Source organism: Salvelinus sp. IW2-2015, linkage group LG33 (assembly GCF_002910315.2).
Source record: "Salvelinus sp. IW2-2015 linkage group LG33, ASM291031v2, whole genome shotgun sequence".
Taxonomy (NCBI): domain Eukaryota; kingdom Metazoa; phylum Chordata; class Actinopteri; order Salmoniformes; family Salmonidae; genus Salvelinus; species Salvelinus sp. IW2-2015.
The window spans coordinates 7,969,820-7,989,632 of NC_036872.1; the positions used below are offsets into that span (position 1 = coordinate 7,969,820).

General features: G+C 45.9%; 1 protein-coding gene across 1 annotated transcript in view; it reads right to left on the minus strand.

Annotated features, from left to right (window-relative positions):
* Positions 1 to 682: 682 nt before the first annotated feature.
* Positions 683 to 19,813, minus strand: part of LOC111958126 (calmodulin-regulated spectrin-associated protein 2-like) — a 72,592-nt gene continuing 53,461 nt past the window's right edge. Inside the window, 17 exon segments of the mRNA XM_070437022.1 lie at positions 683 to 5,121; positions 5,223 to 5,341; positions 5,505 to 5,614; positions 6,860 to 6,928; positions 7,333 to 7,335; positions 10,766 to 10,862; positions 12,662 to 12,870; positions 13,080 to 13,216; positions 14,399 to 15,080; positions 15,301 to 15,481; positions 15,727 to 15,955; positions 16,178 to 16,318; positions 16,573 to 17,215; positions 17,356 to 17,722; positions 17,860 to 17,882; positions 18,037 to 18,124; positions 18,288 to 18,378. Coding sequence (XP_070293123.1) covers positions 4,819 to 5,121; positions 5,223 to 5,341; positions 5,505 to 5,614; positions 6,860 to 6,928; positions 7,333 to 7,335; positions 10,766 to 10,862; positions 12,662 to 12,870; positions 13,080 to 13,216; positions 14,399 to 15,080; positions 15,301 to 15,481; positions 15,727 to 15,955; positions 16,178 to 16,318; positions 16,573 to 17,215; positions 17,356 to 17,722; positions 17,860 to 17,882; positions 18,037 to 18,124; positions 18,288 to 18,378 — 3,492 coding nt within the window. The 3' untranslated portion in view covers positions 683 to 4,818.

The window sequence follows — 19,813 nt, forward strand, 5'->3', positions numbered from 1 at the left end:
CTTTCAATGAGATAATAACTTGTCAGGGTGTGTGGCACTTCCAAGAGAATACTTGATGGTGGATGGCTAGGCCTAATCCGCATGCCTTCGACTGCTCAGACTAGATGGTGTGTTCCATTTGCGTGTAGGCTAATCGCAGAATCACAGTGGAAAGTTCAAAACTGATTAAATGCTTGAAGAACATGGCTCCCTGAAAAGGCTTTAAGAGGATTAAGACAGACAGTGATAAGAAGTAAATCTGGTTGGTAGGCTATTATTCTTAACCAGTAGCCTTCCGGTTACTCTTCTTGAATACAAGAGAGGACGACTAGTGCATTACTTCTCAATCATTAGGTGATACCTAGTGGTATTAGTAAAGGTGCATTCAAAGGACCAGCATTTTTATGATAAATTCTGTAACAAAATGACAAACGGTTTATCTTGATATTTTACCACTGGTATGTTCATCCCTGCATGTAAGCCTATGCCTCTTCCATGAGGTTTTGACCTTCATGGCACAGAACCTGCGTTTGTGTCCCCTGTGGCCTCGGGTTGCAGGTTCAAGACCCACTTGTTCTGTAATTAAGTGGATATTGTGCTGTAGGAAATGTGAACATTTAGCACAACAAGGAATCCAAATCTGAGCTAGCCTAAAATGAGATTCAGGTGGATAACCAGGCTTCAAAAACACCAGTCACAAGTGTTGATGAACATTTGCATTTTAATATTGTTCAAAGGAATTTATAAAAAATAACAAATACATGAACATATTGACAAGGTTAAAATAAAACAAATTTAGATGGGGAAAACACAGAATGGCATCTCACACATATCTGATTATCCACTACAATAGAGTATGCAGTGGAAACAGTTTGCAGTCAGTTCTCTCTCTCCGTTTCCTGCCCGTCACTCATACAAAACATATTGTACCCTCTCATGGTTTACATTTCCTTTTGCAACAGATATGCTGCTCATATGAAACCTCAAAATGGTAAATGGTTTACAAAAAATACTTTATACGACAAAATATATGTACAGCGTAAACACTGCTTTGCTCCAAAATGAAATACTAATAAATGTCAGTTTCCTTTCATAGGTTAGAACAATGTAACATGTTGAAGCATAATGTAACAGATGTTTTGAAAGTCCTGAAAAAATATGTTTTATGTTTTTGTGATCTGTATTTTACTTAATTTATGTAAGTACGCATTTAAATCAACTACAAATACTGCAATCTACAGTGGGACAGAGTCATGAAATTCTATTCCTTACTCTCTATTGAATATGTACACATACGTATTGTGGACTACTTTAAGTGTAATAGGAATTCAACAGTAAAGATACTATCCACAATAAAGTAAAATGCTTTTGAATATCTGTGAGGTCCAAACATATACAGTACCAGTCAAAAGTTTGGACACACCTCATTCAAGGGTTTTTCTTCATTTTTACTATTTTCTACATTACAGTAGAATAATAGTGAAGACATCAAAACTATGAAATACCATATATTGAATCATGTAGTAATCAAAAAAGTGTTAAACAAAGATTCTTCAAAGTAGCCACCCTTAGCCTTGATGACAGCTTTGCACAATCTTGGCATTCTCTCAACCAGCTTCATGAGGAATGCTTTTACAACAGTCTTGAACGAGTTCCCACATATACTGAGCACTTGTTGGCTGCTTTTCCTTCACTCTGCGGTCCAACTCATCTCAAGCCATCTCAATTGAGTTGAGGTCAGGTGATTGTGGAAGCCATGTCATCTGGTGCAGCACTCCATCACTCTCCTTGGTCAAATAGCCCTTACACAGCCTGGAGGTGTGTTTTGGGTCATTGTCCTGTTGAAAAACAAATGATAGTCCCACAAAGAGCAAACCAAATGGGATGGCGTATCGCTGCAGAATGCTGTGGTAGCCATGCTGGACACTGACAGTGTCATCAGCAAAGTACCCCCACACCACCACACCTCCTCCTCCATGCTTCACGGTGGGAACAAACATATGGAGATCATCCATTCACCTACTCTGCGTCTCACAAAAACACAGCGGTTGGAACCAAAAATCTCAAATTTGGACTCATCAGACCAAAGGACAGATTTACACTGCTCTTATGTCCATTGCTCATGTTTCTTGGCCCAAGCAAGTCTCGTCTTCTTATTGGTGTCCTTTAGTAGTGGTTTCTTTGCAGCAATTCGACCATGAAGGCCTGATTCACGCAGTCTCCTCTGAACAGTTGATGTTGAAATGTGTCTGTTACTTGAACTCTGTGAAGCATTTATTTGGGCTGCAATCTAACAAACTTATCCTCTGCAGCAGAGGTAACTCTGGGTCTTCCTTTCCTGTGGCGGTCCTCATCAGAGCCAGTTTCATAATAGAGCTTGATGGGTTTTGCAACTGCAATTGAAGAAACTTTCAAAGTTATTGGAATTTTCCCGATTGAGTAACCTTCATGTCTTAAAGTAATGATGGACTGTCATTTCTCTTTGCTTATTTGAGCTGTTCTTGCCATAATATGGACTTGGTCTTTTACCAAATAGGGCCACCCCTACCTTGTCACAACACAAACGATGGCTCAAACGCATTAAGTAAAGAAATTCCACAAATGAACTTTTAACAAGGCACACCTATTAATTGAAATGCATTCCAGGTGACTACCTCATGAAGCTGGTTGAGAGAATGCCAAGCGTGTGCAAAGCTGTCATCAAGGCAAAAGGTGGCTACTGTGAAGAATATCAAACAAACACTTTTTGGTTACTGCATAATTTTTTTGATGATTTTTGGGGGGCGGCAGGTAGGCTAGTGGTTAGAGTGTTGGGCCAGTAACCGAAAAACCGAATTGCCGGATCAAATCCCCGAGCTGACAAGGTACAAATCTGTCGTTCTACCCCTGAACAAGGCAGTTAACCCACTGTTCTCCAGTAGGCTGTCATTGTAAATAAGAATTTGTTCATAACTGACTTGCCTAGTTAAATAAACTTTAAACGTAAAAAAAACATGATTCCATATGTGTTATTTCATAGTTTTCATGTCTTCACTATTATTCTACAATGTAGAAAATAGTAAAAAGAAAGAAAAACCCATGAAAGAGTAGAGGTGTGTCCAAACTTTTGACTGGTATTGTATGCCAACAAGGATTTTTATAAGATATTTTCTCGGAATTGCACAGGCTCATGACACAATTTGTGGAACTTGCTTCTATTCTGAAGCTTGAAATTGTCCTGCCAGTGACATTGAAAAGGGATCATACATTGCATTTTTAAACAATAGAAGGCCCCATATACAGTATAGTACGTTTATATACGTCCATATTAAATGATAAACGCTAGTTTCACTCAATCATTTTGAATGGAATAGCCATTATATACAAACTAAATGAACTTATACACTATATATGGTCTTAAAGTATGTTACGCACCTCTGTTGATGAAACTTTAAAAGCCTTTAAAGCCCCAGTGCAGTCAAAAGCATCATTTTCCTGTGTTTTATATATATGTCCACACTATGAGGTTGGAATAATACTGGGAAATAGTGAAAAGGATGGTAAATGCCCTTCTAGTGTAAGAGCTGTTTGAAAAGACCATCCTGAAATTTCAGCCTGTTTTGGTTGGAGGGGTTTTGGCCTTCTATAGTGACATCACCATGCACTAAATTAGTTACTAGACCAATAAGAAAGAGTTCCAAACCTCTCTGTCAATAACAGCTCACTCCCAGACTGTCCTAGCAAAATTACTGCTTGAGAAATTGCTCTTTGCTAATAAGCTATTTTTGTTTCTCTTTGACCATTTAAAACAATCACAATATGGTACTTAATTGTTACCCAGAAATGATTTGATATTGAGATAAAAACATCTGCAGTGGACCTTTAAAAACTTCCAAAGCCTTATCAAAAACATACAATAAATTATGAGTCAGTTGCTGACATTCCTGTGAACTAGATTATACTTAATCACTGATTTTACAATCTAGTTCTTATCGGAAGTTATGACAACCTACTTAACTATTGACACATTATGTAAACCCAACTTCTCAGTCTCATCTTTCAGCCACAGAGAAAAGCAAGCCTCACACACAGCCACTCTCAACAAGCTCTCGTATACGTATCATCCTGTACTCACAAAAACATCACATTTGGCGCTGAAATATGACCTAATCACTGCGCTTCCACAAAACAAGCATAAGGCCACACATGATGAACATAGGGAACTCAAACTCGGTCTATTTCGAAAGGAATGACATTCAGTGCTTCAGTGGTCCGATTCAGTAAGCCTTTCATCAGCCCCTTATTTTTTGGCACACGAGAACATGGGCACCCATGCATGCTGACGAACGTACACACATGTGCACCATTAGAATGACTCTGGGTCCCACACACACACACACACACACACACACACACACACACACACACACACACACAGACACAGACACAGACACACACACACACACACACACACACACAGTCTTGCATAACAACAACAATGTCCCTTGAGGCTTGTGTTGATGTTCTTTCCCCCTACATTCCAGTTGTGCATAAAGTCAATAGTGTCCTGTTTCGAAGAAAACCACCTACCACATATTCATCAAATTAAACGGCACATCCGATATCAGATCCAGACGAATGCCAAGTGTAAGTGTTCATTAACATATCTGAATGGGAAAGAAGATTAGAAAGATGGACTCTTTAGCACTGTTCATACCAAACCAGACCCTGTAATATCCCAGGTCATTTGGCCGTTCCTGGGTCGGATAACCCGCAACGCCTCCCCTCAGTCCTCAACTATAACTCAGGACACCTAGCAACAATATCCTGGGTTTGGTATGAAAGGGGTGGTTGCTGTGACTACTTGAGACTACCCAGTTTCTTGGGCGTGCCCTGCTTCTTGGTCTGCCACAGGTGAGCGGCGATGGTGATGGCGTCTACACTAGCTGACATTGTCTTGGCAGGGATGTGGCTGAACTGCTTCCTGTCTGAGTTATACTTATACAGGCCCTCGATCATCTTGGCTGTGATGCTCTTGGGCCCGATGCCCGCCAGCTTGGTGATTTCCTCCGTCTCAGGGCAGTAGGTGTACACCGAGCGGAACTGGCAACCCGTGTCTCGGAACAAAACCAGGAAGTTGTTGGCCCCCGACCTCTCCATTTCCTGAAAGAGATAGTGGAGGAGAAGAAAGGAACAAACGTGAGGTAAAAGAGTGAAGTCAAATTAGAGAGAAAGAAACATGTTGTGTACAGCAAATTGCCTACATCTATTATCTTATTCTTCTGTCCTTCGTTGACCTTGCCCGCCAGGCAGCAGTGGGCCAGAGCGTTCTGGATGATATGCTTGTTGGACTTAGCACTGGGCTCCTTGTACAGCTTTGGCCCTGAGGGAAGAAGCGAATACCAGCATAAGGAATGCAGTAACAAGCAAACAGAAACTCACAACACAGCCTGTTCTACACATGGACTACATAGCTCTGGTATACTGCAAGAGTTTGGTCTCCTTTTGAAAGCAGAATACCGTGATTGTAGCGGAGCGGTCCGTACCTGTGTACTCTTGGTTGGAGGGAGTGGAGGAGGTTGTGGACTCGTTCTCCCAGTCCTTCTCTCCGTTTCGAGACGGGCAGGACGACAGATTGCCCTCTGCAGAGTCTGGCCTAGCAGAGTCTGGCCTAGCAGAGTCTGGCCTAGGGATGTACACACACACACATATACAGTACGAGTGACACATGCGTGGACACACACACAATAACAGATACACATTCACACACAAAAAAAAACAGACATAGACATATACACCACGTATACACAGACACAGAGACATACAGAGAAACAGGGTCAGACATAGACACAGTTCTCCCAGGCAGCCTTCCCTGTTCCCTCATATTACATCATCCCCGGTGATCTCGGTGTCCCTGGATCAGATCAGAGGCATGTGCAGTAGAGCAAAGCTATTGTGCAGTCCAATCATTATGGCTGCTAGGATATGGAGAAGAAACACTGCAGTATGCAACAGCAGCTTTAGGCAACTGTACAGTGACAAGACAGAATACAACTGCAGCAGCCACACTCATGTCCCAGGCCCAGGCTCATTCATGTCCTAATTGGGGTTAGGGTTAGTGTGTACCCTAGTTTGAAGTCTCTGCATACAAAACGAAGGGCCTGTGGCTCCATGTGAGCCAGCATGGCTGTGGAAGTTACCGTGCCTGGGACGGGAGAGCGCCCGTCTGCTGCAGCTTGGATGGCTCTGACGCCGGGTCTAGTCTAGAGGTAACAACCACAGACAGCAGCTTAACGTAGAGCAGCTAGCATGTAGCAGCTAGGAGCAGCTAGCATGGAGCAGCTAGGAGCAGCTAGCATGGAGCAGCTAGGAGCAGCTAGCATGGAGCAGCTAGGAGCAGCTAGCATGGAGCAGCTAGGAGCAGCTAGCATGGAGCAGCTAGCATGGAGCAGCTAGCAAGGACCAGCCTCGAAGCAGAGAAAGGGCAGAGTCGGTGAGGCAGGAGTGGAGGCAGGAGGCTGGGCATGTATGAAATGAGGCAGAAGCAACTGTGGTACTGAGCGGAATTCTTTTCTTCTGTTTTAATGGAGGTAATTGGCCAACACTTAACCGATACAGCCTGGCCGTGAAATAACACATTTATTAAAAACATATGGATGTGTCCTCTACGTCTCAGGTCATACTCAGAATGAATGTTGCTGTACTGTATGTGGCTTGCTCAAACATGATTCATAAATATAGAGATATAGATTCTGTTAGGTATGGCTACAGGGAATTGTTCTCAAAGATATTACCTCAAGTAAAAGCAGATTGATTGATCAATCTGGAGTGTGATGCACTGAGATGAAAGTCTAGATGAAAGTCTAGGCCCTAGGCTGGTCTAGGGAGGGACTGTACAAACCTTCCCTTTCTCTCTTTGGGAGAGCTTAAAAAGAAAGAGATATGGCCTCTCACAGTGCCGAGTTTACTGCTTCCGGGAGGTCCGTGCAAAACAGAGGGGGGAAAAACAAAGAGCGAGGAGGGAGAGAGGAATAGAGAAGATGAAGAGAGCGAAAACCGTTTTGGTTGCAATACCTAGACAAGTCATAAGACACGTGAATGTCCTCTTGAAGAAGTATTTGTGCTTTTGATGCTCTGTAAAGGCCTTTTTTTTGTATCGTAGCCAGCCTGGTCTGTTTGTGCTTTAGTCAACTCTTTTGACGTTGTCATGCTAAAGGAGTTGGCTAAACTGTATGTCCTTTTAACAGATTTTCTCAATCGCGTACAAGCATTTTTTTTGGAACAATATTGTCGAGTTCAAAAACAGAGTCCACAAGACACGGAGCTCTGTGTCCTTTTGGAAAAACAGTAAATGTGTTTTCGAAACATAATTACCTTCTCAATACATAAATACATTCATCAAAACTATATTATACCGTCAAAAATTGCAAATACATACAATAGAACACGACTGTCTGCAAACAGATGAACACTACCATATTGATCTCGAGTCCAAGCAGAAAAAACTGAACACGTGTATGTTTTGATGAATGTCCAACTAGATCAATTATATACCACTGGGCAAAAATGGGCTGAATCAACATTGGTTCCACGTGATTTCAACCCCAAAAATTCAATGTGATGATGTTGCATCAACGTGGAAAATTGATTGGATTTGCATAAAGTCATCAACGTAAGGGAAATGTTATTCACCCAACTTTTAACCTAAGTCCAACGGCACGGTGACATTTTGTTGTTGAATTCGCGTTAGTTGACAACGCGACCAAATGTCAATCAAAACTAGACGTCGAATTGACGTCTGTGCCCACTGGGATTTCTTTGCAGTCACGATATCATGATGATCAAAATTGGAAGTACAACTATCCAAAGTTGCAGAGTTACGGGCAATTACTGTCCTTTTTATGCATATTTCACGAAACAATTTCATACACATCAAATTAAATACTATTCCTAATTTATAAAAAAAAGCCCCATTAATAAGTGTGTAAGATTCATTCATTGGTATCATCCCAAATCCAAGTCCATGTTTTTAATACATAGGCTGGTTCGCTCATAGTTTTATAGACTTTCCATTGGCGCTTGTAGCGCTAGGGTAACAACACTGGTCCCGTGTGACCTCGTTGGGTAGAGCATGGTGCTTGTGTAGCGCTAAGGGTACAAACACGGGTCCCGTGTGGCTCAGTTGGTACAGCATGGTGTTGTAGCGCTAGGGTAACAACACGGTCCGTGTGGCTCAGTGGTAAGCATGGTGCTTGTAGCGCTAGGGTAACAACACTGGTCCCGTGTGCTCAGTGGTACAGCATGGTGCTTGTAGCGCTAGGGTAACAACACTGGTCCCGTGTGACTCAGTTGGTACAGCATGGTGCTTGTAGCGCTAGGGTAACAACACTGGTCCCGTGTGGCTCAGTTGGTACAGCATGGTGCTTGTAGCGCTAGGGTAACAACACGGTCCCGTGTGGCTCAGTTGGTACAGCATGTGCTGTAGCCTAGGGTAACAACACTGGTCCCGTGTGCTCAGTTGGTACAGCATGGTGCTTTGTAGCGCTAGGTACAACACTGGTCCCGTGTGGCTCAGTTGGTACAGCATGGTGCTTGTAGCGCTAGGGTACAACACTGGTCCGTGTGCTCAGTTGGCAGCATGGTGCTTGTAGCGCTAGGTAACAACACGGTCCCGTGTGGCTCAGTTTGGTACAGCATGGTCTTGTAGCGCTAGGGTAACAACACGGTCCCGTGTGGCTCAGTTGTACAGCATGGTGCTTGTAGCGCTAGTGGTAACAACACGGGTCCCGTGTGGCCTCAGTTGGTACAGCATGGTGCTTGTAGCGCTAGGGTAACAACACTGGTCCCGTGTGGCTCAGTTGGTACAGCATGGTGCTTGTAGCGCTAGGGTTGTGGGTTTGATTCCCATGGGGGACCAGTACTAAAATATATGCACTCACTAATGTCGCTCTCGATAAGAGTGTCTGCTAAATAACTAAACTGTAAATATGAATGTATACAGTGCATTTGGAAAGTATTCAGGCCCTTTTTGTTACATTACAGCCTTATTCTAAAATGGATTAAATCATTTTGTTCCCTCATCAATCTACACACAAAACCCCATAACGACGAAGTGAAAACAGGTTTTTAGACATTTTAGAAAATGTATAAAAAATTAAAACAGAAATACCTTATTTACATAAGAATTCAGACCCGTGGCTATGAGACTCGAAATTGAGCTCAGGTGCATCCTGTTTCCATTGATAATTAATGAGATGTTTCTACAACTTGATTGGAGTCCACATATGGTAAATTGAATTGATTGGGCATGATTTGGAAAGGAACACACCTGTCTATATAAGGTCCCACAGTTGACAGTGCATGTCAGAGCAAAAACCAAGCCATGAGGTCGAAGGGATTGTCCGTAAAGCTCAGAGACAGGATTGTGTCGAGGCACAGATCTGGGGAAGGGTACCAAAACATCTCTGCAGCATTGAAGGTCCCCAAGAACACAGTGGCCTCCATTCTTAAATGGAAGAAGTTTGGAACCACCAAGACTCTTCCTAGAGCTGGCCGCCCGGCCAAACTGAGCAATCGGGGGAGAAAGGCCTTGGTTAGGTAGGTGACCAAGAACCCAATGGTCCCTCTGACAGAGCTCTAGAGTTCCTCTAGGTTGAAACTTCCAGAAGGACAACCATCTCTGCAGCACTCCACCAATCAGGCCTTTATGGTACAGTGGCCAGACCGAAGCCACGCCTCAGTAAAAGGCACATGACAGTCCACTTGGAGTTTGCCAGAAGGCACCTAAAAGACTCTCAGACCATGAGCAACAAGATTATCTGGTCTGATGAAACCAAGATTAAACCGTTTGGCCTGAATGCCAAGCGTCATGTCTGGAGGAAACCTGACACCATCCCTACGGTGAAGCATGGTGGTGGCAGCATCATGCTGTGGGGATGTTTTTCAGCGGCAGAGACTGGGAGACTAGTCAGGATCGAGGGAAAGATGAACAGAGCAAAGTACAGAGAGATCCTTGATGAAAACCTGCTCCAGAGCGCTCGGGACCTCAGACTGGGGCAAAGGTTCACCTTCCAACCGGACAATGACCCTAAGCACACAGCCAAGACAATGCACGAGTGGCTTCGGGACAAGTATCTGAATGTCCTTTAAGTGACCCAGCCAGAGCCCGGACTTGATCCCGATCGAACATCTCTGGAGAGACCTGAAAATAGCTGTGCAGCGACGCTCCCCATCCAACCTGACAGAGCTTGAGAGGATCTGCAGAGAAGAATGGGAGAAACTCCCCAAATACAGGCGTGCCAAGCTTGTAGCGTCATATAGGCTGTAACATAACAAAATGTGGAACAAGTCAAGGGTCTGAATTCTTTCTGAATGCACTGTATGCCTCCATCCACACCAAAGCAAAGCTCTTAAATAGTAGGTCACAATGTTGGAGACGATAACTTAGCAGTAACCCAACTTAATTCTCTGCATGTCCGAAACATTTGACAGTCCCTCTGCCTAGATCTTTCCTTATATTGCACATCTATGACACTGATGGGGTCATTTAAAATGTTGTGTTAAACAATGTGTTAATATTCTGTGAACAAAACACTTAACAGTGAATTTTGTATTGCTTTTAAAGTTTTGCAAAAGGTGGTCAAAGATATGCAAGTCAGGTACAAAGGCACATTTTGGATCAGAAGTTCTTTAAATGTATTTCAGCGTTTGATCATTGCTGTTCTGCGATAGATACGTCTCAACACAGACCCAAAAATTGCTTGTACGCGATTGAGAGAATCTGTAATCAGGCAATTTCTGGCCTCACCTGGGGATCCTCTTATCTCCGGCGTTGCTGTCGTTGTCAACCAGGTTGAGGGAGGCCAGGGACATGCTGGAGACTGAGAACCCACGCGGTCGAGTACCTGGAGGTAAATACAGAAGACATGTTTGAGTGTGTGTGTGTGAATATATGTGTGTACTAAATACACATAAACAGCCTAAACTCAGCAAAAAAAGAAATTGATTCAAAGACAATTCGTAAAAATCCATTGCTTGTTTCCCATGCTTGTTCAATGAACCATAAACAATTAATGAACATGCACCTGTGGAAGGGTCGTTAAGACACTGACAACTTACAGACGGTAGGCAATTAAGGTCACAGTTATGAAAACTTAGGACACTAAAGAGGCTTTTCTACTGACTCTGAAAAACACCAAAAGAAAGATGCCCAGGGTCCCTGCTCATCTGCGAGAACGTGCCTTAGGCATGCTGCAAGGAGGCATGAGGACTGCAGATGTGGCCAGGGCAATAAATTGCAATGTCCGTACCGTAAGACGCCTAAGACAGCGCTACAGGGAGACAGGGCGGACAGCTGATCGTCCTCTCAGTGGCAGACCACATGTAACAACACCTGCACAGGATCAATACATCCGAACATCACACCTGCGAGACAGGTACAGGATGGCAACAACAACTGCCCGAGTTACAGCAGGAACGCACAATCCCTCCATCAGTGCTCAGACTGTCCGCAATAGGCTGAGAGAGGCTGGACTGAGGGCTTGTAGGCCTGTTGTAAGGCAGGTCCTCACCAAACATGACTGGCAAAAACGTTGGCTATAGGCACAAACCCACCGTCGCTGGACCAGACAGGACTGGCAAGAAGTGCTCTTCACTGACGAGTCGCGGTTTTGTCTCACCAGCGGTGATGGTCGGATTCGCGTTTATCGTTGAAGGAATGAGCGTTACACCGAGGCCTGTACTCTGGAGCGGGATCGATTTGGAGGTGGAGGGTTCGTCATGGTCTGGGGCGGTGTGTCTCACAGCATCATCGGACTGAGCTTGTAGGCATTGCAGGCAATCTCTACGCTGTGTGTTACAGGGAAGACCTCCTCCTCCCTCATGTGGTACCCTTCCTGCAGGCTCATCCTGACATGACCCTCCAGCATGACAATGCCACCAGCCGTACTGCTCGTTCTGTGCGTGATTTCCTGCAAGACAGGAATGTCAGAGTTCTGTCATGGCCAGCGAAGAACCCGGATCTCAATCCCATTGAGCACGTCTGGGACCTGTTGGATCGGAGGGTTGGATCGGAGGGACATTCCCAGAAATGTCCGGGAACTTGCAGGTGCCTTGGTGGAAGAGTGGGGTAACATCTCACAGCAAGAACTGGCAAGTCTGGTGCTCTCCATGTGGAGGAGATGCACTGCAGTACTTAATGCAGCTGGTGGCCACACCAGATATGACTGTTACTTTTGATTTTGACCCCCCCACTTTGTTCAGGGACACATTGTTCCAATTCTGTTAGTCACATGTCTGTGGAACTTGTTCAGTTTATGTCTCAGTTGTTGAATCTTGTTACGTTTATACAAATATTTACATATGTTAAGTTTGCTGAAAATTAACGCAGTTGACAGTGAGAGGACGTTTCTTTTTTTGCTGAGGTTATGTGAACAGGAGGTTTGTGGCACCTTAATTGGGGAGGACGGGCTCGTGATAATGTCTTGAGTGGAATAGTAGAATGGTATCAACAACATCAAACACATGGTCTCCAGGTGTTTGCTGCCATTCCATTCGCTCCGTACCAGCCATTATTATGAGCCGTCCTCCCCTCAGCAGCCTCCACTGATATATGTGTAACATGAGCATGTGTAGTGTGTGTGTGTGTGTGTGTGTGTGTATGCGTTTGTGTGTATGTGTGTGTGTCTAAGAGTGTGTGTGTTACCTGTGGCTCTGGCGGGTGGTTTGGGTGACTCCATGACGTCCCTGTGCATGGATTTTGGGCGGGGCTTCTTTTTAAGACTTCCATGGCGGGGCCTGACATCCATATCCTCCACCTGCTTCAAATGCTTCCTCCTCATGTACTCGTTCTTTATGTAGTCTTTCCTCTGCTTGTCGTCCTCTCGCTTCTGCTGCTCCTCCTCCGCTTTCAGCCTAGGGAAGAGGGACAGAAGGGACGAGAAGCTTCAATACTTATTACCCAATTAAAGAGAAGTTACTCAGAGGCCTATTTTCACTGAGTCACCCATTGACAACAATGCATGACTACATTTGAAGTGGGAGTAAGGATTCGCCCCTCATGGTAGTTTTCAGACCCAGCATAACAGTGGAAAAGGTACAGGGCCCTTGAGGTCCAGACTGACCGTGCTTCCTCCTTCTTCTGCTCCTGCTCCAGCTCCTGCTGCTGTTTCTTCTCCTGCGTCTCCTTCTCTCTCCTCACCCTCTTCTCCAGCAGAGCAGCCCTCTTCACCGCCATGTCCTCCTCTCCCTTCCCATCGTCCTGGAGGGGTGTGGGGTGGAGACGGAGTCAGATATATATATATAAATAGGTTGGCAAACTGTGTTTAGAATTTGAATAGCTGCCAAGTTGACATCCAAATTCTGCTTAGATTGGAAATTGCAATCTTGTTGTCATGGAACGTTTGGTGCCAACATGAAGGCTAGTTTGCGGATATTTGTAGCGCCAGAGACAAAATGAGATCAGACAGCATTGTCACATCCTCTCACTTCAAAGATCAACACTCATCCCCGGCTCTGATTGGTCAAATGTATGTCAGAGGGAATTCATGGCAGATGAGCATACAAAACATTAAGAATACCTGCTCTTACCATTTCACAGACAGACCAGGTGAATCCCGGTGAAAGCTATTATCCCTTTATTGATGTCACTTGTTAAATCCACTTCAATCAGTGTAGATGAAGGGGAGGAGACAGGTTAAAGAAGGATTTTTAAGCCTTTAGACATGGGATTGTGTATGTGTGTCATTCAGAGGGTGAATGGGCAAGACAAAAGATTGAAGTGCCTTGGAACGGTGTATAGAAGTAGCTGTCAGGCGCACCGGTTTGCATCAAGAACTTCTACGCGGCAGACTTTTCCACACTCAACAGTTTCCCGTGCGTATGAAGAATGGTCCACCACCCAAAGGACATCCAGCCAACTTGACACCACTGGGCATTGGAGTCAACATGGGCCAGCATCCCCGTGGAACGCTTCCGACACCCCGTGCAACACAATATCAGGAAGGTGTTCCTAATGTTAAGTATACTCAGTGTATATGACCCATTTTAATGTTGTACAGTGTTGGCTTCATTTCCAGATATTTCTAGACTGGGATAATAACATTTGTGCCTGTTGAAGTTGATAGTATGTTCCAGCAGATACACTGTTAGCTATCCCTTCTGTCGTGGCATACAGTAGCTCTGTTGGCTCCATTCTCCTAGCACGGCTCATTAGTCTACTGTTCTAGCATTAGTATGTGAGCTGTCTCACCCTTTATCCTAGATACTGTACACACAATTACTGTCCCGGACCCATTTGAAGTCATAGATCATGAGTCTTTGCATAGTTCATGTGTTGCTGTTACAGTACCTATGGATCAATGGACCCGTCGTCGTAACATGCTACATACAGCACGTGTCCCGTCTTCTCACAATTCTGAAACGTACAGTGAAGTACAGTTACCTTGAAGAAGAAACCACAGCACATTTTTTGGTCCTCTCCGTACGGCTCTCCTCTGTTCTCCCCCTCTCCACTTGTCTCGAGACCCTGTCCACCCAAAGGCTTCAGCGACGACGGCGGCTCCTCCGTCAGGTCTCTCACTGGCTGAGACAGCACCTCTGCCGACTTCTCCGTTTTCCCTCCGTCTCTCCTCTCCTCCTTCCTCTCCTTCTCTCTCCCTTCGGCTGGCGCTGCGGTGGGCGAGGAGGGACGAGCGCCGGCACTCCTTATCCCCGCCCCCGCTACCTCTGTCTCAGGTGGTTTGGTTTGGTTTTGGGGCTCCTCTGTTCCCCCTGTGGCGCCTCTCTCCTTGCCCTCCGTGGCCCCAGGTCCTTCGTCGTGTCCCAGGTAGGCAAAGGAGGTGACCTGGGTCTGGCTGGGTGAGAAGCGTCTCAGCCTGGGCAGACTGTCCACGGACGTGGGGGTGTCGAGCATCCGACGGAAGGGGGTTACCTTGAGCTCGGTGGGGCGTGGGGTGCGTGGGGTGTGAGGGGTGCTGGCATGGAAGGAGGCCGGTCGGCGCTTGAGGCCGCCGGCGGAACGGTGGGCGGCGCGGGGGGAACCGCCCGCCGAGGACAAGATTGGGGACAAGGACCCCACGGACCCCCGGCCGGTTACACTGTTGCTGCGGAGCTCCCGGAGCTGCCTGTAGAGAGAGTTTACATTTGCAATGAGAACTAACTAAGCAATAATAGTATTGCGACAACTGCTTTTATCACGATAAATTAGGGATAATAGTATGATGATAAATGGTTTTAGGTGAAATATCTTAACTTCATCCGATATTAAACGCCCCTATTTTTAGTCCGCATTATCAATTCTCATGCCAGTCTTGGGTACCACTTATGTGATATTGATGACCGTACCTGTGTGGTGAGGGCGCTGGAGGAGGTATGACCCAGGACTGTTGCTGTTCCCTCATGGTCATGATCCTGTCCTGCTGCTGGGCCAGCCGCTGCATCTCCGTCTGCAGGAACCCCAGGGACGTGTTCAGCCTCTCGATGGAGCGAGTGTACTCGCCCAGGTCCACCTCTCCAACCCCGACACCTGGAGCACGACACAGCAGACACCTCTCGTCCATAAGGTGGCTGTTACACATGCAGCAAACACGACACATAAAACAGTACACGTGCTCCCTAGCGTGGCCCTCTATCATTTTGTGCTGTCTTGTCAAGCCAACGTTGGCAACGCAGCACAAACAGAGCTGGGGACCAGGCTATTTGCTCCAAAAAGTAGGAAACCAAAAGTAGGAAACAAAGGTTGGTTTCATCAGAAGCTATAGTGGTGACTACCTGCACCCTCCTCGCAGGGGGACTTGGGAGCGGCTCCGTCGGGCTTGCACCTCTCCGCCTGGCCCAGGCTTTCTGAAGGGGCGAAGAAGCGATCTGGGGAGGGCTTGTCCAGGTCGTGGCCCCCAGGGATGGGGCTGGTGGGCGAGGGGGTCACCCCTTTCCTTCGCACCACGTTGAGGAAGGCTGTCCGGCCCATCTTCTGACGATGCCGGGTGAACGCTGCCTCAACCTGAAACAGAAGGAAAATGTCTTATTATTTCAGCAATTTTTTGGGGGGGAACCAATGAACATACCAAATTATCCAACAAGATGATGGTGCAAATGATTTCTGTTTGATTTCTGATATGGCACCCAATTCCCTACATAGTGCCCTACTTCTGACTAGAGCCCTATGGAAACAGGGAATAGGATGCCGTTTGAGACGCTGCCAAAGACGAGAAGCTCTCTGTACCTTCTTCTTCTGGGCCTCGATGGCTCTGCGTTTCTCCTCCAGCTTCATCTTCAGGTGCACCATATCTGACGGCAACAGGTGGGTGTGGTCTCTGGGAGAGGGCGTGGCCGGGGTCTGGCCTGGGCGGGTGGGGCTGGAGATCTGAGAAGGAGAGGGAGAGAGAGAGAGAGAGAGAGACAGAGAGAGAGAGGGTGGGAAGAAGAGGACGAGAGGTTCGAGAGGGGTAAGAGAAATGTGAGTTGAAAAGAGTTGAAAGAGAAGAAAGAGCGACAGAGAAATAGATCAATGGAGAGAGAGGAGAGAGAGCGAGAGTCCAAGAGACATTAACATAGTGACAGAGAGAGAGAGAGAGAGAGAGAGAGAGAGAGAGAGAGAGGTCGAGTTTCTCTACTGACCTCGAGCGTGGCAGTTCGTGTGGGGGGCATGTTGGGAACGTAGAGTTCAGTGCTCTCGGGGGTTGTCCCTCCACTGCTCCGCCCCTCCAGCTTCCGTAACTTCTGCTCGGCGAAGCTGGTCATGCGAACCAGTCCGCCGCCAGAACCACCCGAGGACGAGGCAGGGCTGGGAGCATGAGACAGAGGGGCTGGGGACACCGAGCTGGGGTATGGGCTGCTCCTCACCCCCCTCTCTCCATTCCCCTCTGGTAAGGGACAGGATCGGGTCATAGCCTCATAGTCAGGGTCCATATCAGAGTAGTCCCTGAGGGAAGAATTGTCCTCGTCCAAACTCTCCTGGATGTCCTCCGACTTCACGTGGATCCCTGTGTCCACTTCCTCCGTAGAGGCTGAGTAGGGGTCGGCCTCGTCTGCCCGGGCCTTAGCCGATCCTGGGTAGTCATCAGGGTCGTCCCCTGGGTCTGAAGGTTCAGCTCCATCGTGGAGGAAGAAGCCGTTGGCCCCGGGCCCCAGACTGCCGTGGGGCCTCTCTGTGTCGTGGATGATCTTCAGAGCCTCCTCGATGCTAGGGGGGCTCGACGGGCTGACGGGGCCGCTGCCGCCGCCGCCATTGCCGTTCTCTTTGAGAACACCATTGGAATATCTAGATTGACAGACCGGTATGATAATGTATTTAACACTTTTATCAGAAGAAACTAACAGTTAGTAACATATTTATATTCAGCATATGTATCCCTTGTACACACAACTCGGGTGTCCTACCGTCAGAGCCATCATAAGTACCTGTTCCGGTTCTTGTGTGGCTGAGTCTGCCCGCGCCCCAGTGCTTTGTGGGAGTTTGGTGAGTCCCTGTTGTAGTCCCCCTCAGTAATGTGTCCTGCGGTGCTGCTAGGGCCGTTGACACTGACTGGCTGAAAGGAGAGGTGGCTCTTCATGTCCCCCTGGGGTGCGTGGTGAACTTTGAACCGCCCCAGGCCCTCAGTGCTGGCAGAGCGGGTCATGTCCCGGAGTGAGGGACCCCAACAGGGAGGGACGTTAGGATCCCCGTCCAAAGGAATCTCAAAGGAGATGCCCCTAGACCGTCTTTCCTTAGGCCACGTCCCCACACAGCCGTCCACATAGGACATGGATGCCGTCCTCTTTATCACACCTGCCCGAAACAGGGGGGAAAAAAGGTTAGTTCCACACGCACAGAGACTAAATCAAAGAGAACCAATAGTAGCTCAGAGTCCTCTGACAGATAAGTGTTTGCGATTCTGAGGAAAGGGGTAGTTCCTGTGTTCTTACCTGAAGCAGAGTCTGGTTGAAGCCTGAGAGAGAGAGCGAGAGAGAGAGAGAATTACGATAAAACTCTAAATCACACCTCCTGTAACTGCCAAGTTGAACTACGCTCGACCTTTCCCAAGCTTCTTCAATAAGGGAACTCCAGATTATTACATTTGTCCACTCAATATTAAATCATACCTTTTGTGTTCTGGGATGTCCCCAAAGTCCTGTTTGGCTGGGCTACAGATAGGAGCCATAGCCCTTGCTGACGGAGCTAGATCCCAGGCTGACAAAACAAACACCAATCAGTCAGGATACTCAAGTCAATAAAAGGTAGTTGCTCTGAACGTGCTCTGAATTCTGGTGAAAACTGAAATATACTATGTCAATGCAGTGGATTATCTTCATTATCCCCATCGTCATCTTCAGCGTCACCCTCTTTGGCTTACCTTGTGGGTCAAAGACTCTGGGCTGCACAAACGAAGGCTTGACCACCTCAAACCACCAGAACAGCTCTGCCATAAACACCAGGTAGTTATTCTGCAACGGGGCAAAAACACACACATGAGTTAGAGAAGGGCAAAGAAAACGTAATACAACCAAATACCTACATTTGTCCACAAGGTGCCTCTGTTAAGACACACAGGAGGCAAAATACAGTGCCTTCATGAAGTATTCATACCCCTCGACTTTTTCCAAATGTTGCTGTACTACAGCCTGAATTTAAAATGGATTCAATTGAGATGTTGTGTCACTGGCCTACACACAATACCCAATCATGTCAAAGTGGAATTATGATTTTAGAAATGTTTGCAAATTAATAAGAAATGAAAATCGGAAATGTCTTGAGTCAATAAGTATTCAACCCTTTTGTTATGGTGGGCCTAAATAACTTAACGAGTACAAATTTGCTTAACAAGTCATATGATAAGTTGCATGGACTCACTATGTGTGCAATAATAGTGTTTAACATGATTTTTGAATGACTACCTGATCTCTGTGCCCCACACATACAATTATCTGTAAGGTCCCTCAGTCGAGCAGGGAATTTCAAATACAAATTAATTCACAAAGACCAGGGAGGTTTTCCAATGCCTCGCAAAGAAGGGCACCTATTGGTAGATTAAAAAAACATAGAATATTCCTTTGCAGACATAGAATATTCCTTTGAGCATGGTGAAGTTAATAACTACACTTTGAATGGTGTATCAATACAACCAGTCACTACAAAGATGTAGCAAGTCAAGAACCAATTCTTACAGGCATCCTTCCTAACTCAGAGGAAGGAAACTGCTCAGTGATTTCATTATGAGGCCAATGGTGACTTTAAAACAGTTACAGAGTTTAATGGCTGTGACAGGAGAAAACTGAGAATGGATCAACAACATTGTAGTTGCTCCACAATACCAATCTAATTGACCGAGTGAAAAGAAGGAACTCTGTACAGAATAAAACATTCCAAAACAAGCATCCTGTTTACAACAAGGCACTAAAGTAATACTGCAAAAAATGTGGGGAAACGATTAACTTTTTGTCCTGAATACAAAGTGTTATGTTTTGGGCAAATCCAATACAACACATTACTGAGTACCACTCTTCATATTTTTCAGGGTAAAAATGAAACGGAAGGGGGCTAAGCACAGACAAAATCCTAGAGGAAAACCTTGTTCAGTCTGCTTTCCACCAGACACTGGGAGATGAATTCATCTTTCAGCAAAACTAATTCGCCTTTCAGCAAGACAATAACCTAAAACACAAAGCCAAATTCACACTGGAGTTGCTCACCAAGATGACAGTGAATGTCCCTGAGTGGTCTAGTCACAGTTTTGACTTAAATCGTCATGGCAAGTTTTCAAAATGGCTGTCTAGCAATGATCAACAACCAACTTGACAAAGCTTGAGGAATTTAAAAAAGAATAATGTGGAAATATTAGAGATTTACCCAGAAAGACTCACAGCTGTAATGACTCTTAGA